At 33.8% G+C, this 3880-nt stretch overlaps 1 protein-coding gene across 1 annotated transcript in view; it reads right to left on the bottom strand.

The window, feature by feature from the left end:
* LOC122792741 (proprotein convertase subtilisin/kexin type 5-like) overlaps window positions 1-3605 on the bottom strand; it is a 104033-nt gene extending 100428 nt beyond the window's left edge. The window contains exons 1-2 of the mRNA XM_044060321.1: window positions 3525-3605; window positions 805-991 (exon numbers count right to left, since the gene is read on the bottom strand). Coding sequence (XP_043916256.1) covers window positions 805-991; window positions 3525-3605 — 268 coding nt within the window. The remainder of the gene's footprint in view (window positions 1-804; window positions 992-3524) is intronic.
* Between the last annotated feature and the right edge of the window lie 275 nt (window positions 3606-3880).

The raw sequence follows: 3880 nt of genomic DNA, 5'->3' as shown, positions 1-3880 counted from the left end.
TTGAGTAACATTATTATTTACTTTACAGGACAGATAACAACAGAAAAGAAAAATACAGCCACTTTTAGTCCCTAAAAGCTTTTTGAGCACTTGGTGATGAAATATGCAAGCATTCATATTTTCAAAGAACACTTTGAGAGGTACAAAACAAAAACTTGAATTTTAGCTGCATTGCACAAATCTGAATCGGCTGAAAGAACTCTTGAGACTGCAAGTACAAACCCAAGGATTTTATTAAACCACACACAAAAAAGAAAAAAAACAGTTTATAGCTTTTGCCCTTTCACATAGTGGACTTCATCAGAAGGTAACTAACAAGCTGACAATCTTCATATAACCTTACCTCATAACAAAATGGCGGTTTTAAAGCTATGATGTTTATTTATAACTTTGTTCCTAATATACTCTCCTGTGCAGTCATGCAATGCTGCACAGTACAGCACCTGCTGGTATTTAGTCGGGGACAGGAATAAATTGGGCACCAACTGCTTTGTACATCACTGTGCATAATGTCTTCCTGTGCACAGTTCATAGTATGGGGATATATGTGTATGCCACCATTATGGACTGTGGTCCATATCTATGAATCTGAGATTTACAAAGGCAATGCAAAAGAAGTAGGTGGAAAGTTCTTTTATGTATTTTTGTACTATGTCTATGAATACCAGGGTATGTGTCTAAAACAGACTGTAAAGCATGATTTGTGGGACATCAGAGAAAGAGAATGATTTATCATGTTTTACTTAAAAGAAATTGCATCTGATTATTGTAATTTAAAAACAAATGAGACTGAGTCTGCCTTACCTAGTGTTTCAGTGCAGATACAACAATCTGTTGGCTGTGCTTCCTCATCAGACTTGCAGCATTTAATGCAGCGGCCATCTTCTATGTATAGCATTAAGCTAGCAGGACACACAGTACAGTTGTTCGGCCCAGGCCCTTTGCATTCCATGCAGCTATCATGGCATGTCTCACAATGTAACTCAGGATCCTGAATTCAAAATTAGATACCAAAAACACAGCTTTAGGAAAAATATACATAGAAATGTAGACAAAAAAAGATAGATAACCACTATGAAGAGCATTCTATTTAAATACTCGTTTCCATTACTTGCAACAACAATCAGAGATCCTTTTTAAATGTCTGACTTTAATTCTTCTTTTCTGTAGGTATGATTCTACTATGCCTTATTATGGCCTTGTAAGGTTCTTCATGAAATTTCCCCTGCCAACTTTTTCTGCTAATGTATGCAGTGCATGTAATACTTTTTTATGAATAAATTCTTACTCATACTGCTCTTCAGAATGCCCCAGTCCACTCAGTTCACTACAGGAGACAGAAAACATGGATTAGGTCTTAAATTGTTGTAAGCAATGTGCAGAACGATTGGTTTGAGTTGCATAAGCTTATTCTTGTAAAGTTAGTACAGGGTCAACACAAATGCAGTATAAAAATCATTACTCATCAAATATATTACAAACTCAGAACCAGCAAATACTGCAAGTGGATTAGCTTCACACACAATGTGCTTTGGCTGATTTTGTCTTTCTTTCCAATTTATTACGTTTGGAGTCTAGATTTATTATTAATTATGACACACTGAATCCCAAGGGCATGAATTTAGAATTAAATCTTAATGTTTAAAAGTATGAAATTGTATGATGGGATAGGTATGGAAGTTTTTATGCACATGTCTAGTACCTTGCATGTAGATTGGAATTTGCAGTTGAAAGAATTTTTGTATGCGTTTATACACTTGCACTTTAAGGTTAATTGAAGGTAATTAAAGTCTTTGTATATGAATGACTGCAATTGGTGCAAGCAATTATCCCATGAAGGCAGTAGATGAGGTACCAGGAGGCACCAGTAAAATCATGGCAGTCAGTATTGGGTATGTGTGTTTTCTTTTCGTAGTTTTATTTCATATCTATGTGAGTAAATTGAGAAATTTCACATAGAAGAATATTATTATTAGAATATTCTGTATGTAATTTAGTAAAGTAGCAAAGAGTACTACCACATGGACCTACTAATTCATGGGTATGCACTGCTACTACACATTTAGACACAAGAGTGTCTAAGGCTTCTAAATGTTTCCCATGTGAAATCAGTCAGCTTCAGGATTTTTGCTCACTAATAGTCTTTTCTATAGCTGTCATTTACGACTGCCGTTCTTTTCATAGCAGTCTAATTAGATGCATCAGAACCATTATTTTTATGCACGCTGAAAGATCCAGAAAGATAGCGAGAAACACTTCTGCCCATCTTAGCAGTACCTACTAGTCCTAACTCTGTCTCTGCCTCTACCACTAACCTAATGTCCAGCTTACCTTATAAAAGCCATTTCCATAACACTATCACTATTAAGAGAAATCTGAGCTGAATGTGTAGTGGGGTTATGGCTAGTACACCAGAAAACAAAATATGTTTACTTTTTTGATGTAATGTGTGTTACTGTTGAGTAATATAATGTTGATATAATGAATGGTCAATGTTTTTTTTTTTTCAGTATTTTTTGTGCTGATCATTTAACATTTTTACCATCGCAGCAGGGCTAGCCACCCAGCAGTGTAAATCTTCACTCTAGTTGATTGTCACTGTTCAAGTGACATCCAACCCACTGTGCACAAATGGGAAAAAGGGTCGTTAATGGACAGATTTAACATTTTGATCAGTCATTATATAATTTTATATATATATATATATATATATATATATATATATATATATATAAAATAAAACCAAACACTGGAGCAGCAGAGGAAGACACCAACCAGGAATTAGCATAAAAAAACTTTTTACTCAACGCTTTTGTCAAAATGACTTCTTCACAAATACAATTACAGACATTTTTACACAGACTTATATACTTACAATCTCATGTCCCTCACACTAATCAAATTAAATTAAATTACTTAATTGACAATCAACTTTTCAGATAAAATTCTTAAAGTGTATAGCAACAAAACATAATATAATAAGCACATTTAAACACAATTGATAATATATATATATATATATATATATATATATATATTGAACCATAATATATAAATGTGAATCAACATACTATCTGATAAAAAAACATTTAATATTAATAGATTCATTAAGGCCCGGAAAACTATCAGTACCCAGTCTAAGCTGCCATAATGATTCTTTTCTCTCTATTCTGTTTTTTTATATTGCCACCTCTTAAATCAATGTCAGCTTGTTCCAACACACTGAAAGTAATTTTTTATAAGAACTACAAATTACAGAGTGTTTAAATAAGGCAATCGTATCATCTTTAGTTCTAATGGCATATTAATGTTCTGTGTAAAAAATGTCTGTAACTGTATTTCTGAAGAAATCATTCTGATGAAAATGTTGAGTAAAAGTTTTTTTACGCTAATTCCTGGTTAGCGTCTTCCTCTGCTGCTCCAGTGTTTGGTTTTATTTGAATTTTCTTCACTGGTGGTCGTTTTTTTTAGTGGTTTTGGTATGGCTCAAGCTCCAGAGAATGACCTGCTAAACATGTCCTTACATCTTGTTGATGAGAGCCAGCAAGGTGAGCTGGCAGGTTTGTTTTCAGAGCTTCAAAGCTTACAGACTTCTTTGGTTGCATTGATAAAGAAGATCAACAGAAATGCCATTCTGTCCACACAGCAATGGCTTATTTCATCAAGTCAAGCAGCTAGTAATAAAGGTACTGTTTTATCTAATATGGATGAAGGATGTCCTGCCAAAAGTAAATTTAAGCTTTATAAAGATGTCAAAGCTGCTTTGTTTTCAGAAGGTGATCTCTTCACTTTAATTAATGAAGAAGTGACTGAAACAAATGACAATGGTGACATATTTGCTAAACTGTTTCATATGGAAAAGGAGTTTAAAAAACATAGA

This window comes from Protopterus annectens, chromosome 2.part0 (assembly GCF_019279795.1).
Source record: "Protopterus annectens isolate FY-2018-M chromosome 2.part0, PAN1.0, whole genome shotgun sequence".
NCBI lineage: Eukaryota > Metazoa > Chordata > Ceratodontiformes > Protopteridae > Protopterus > Protopterus annectens.
The sequence above is the reverse complement of the archived record's forward strand: the minus strand, read 5'-3'. Positions and strand labels throughout refer to the sequence as shown.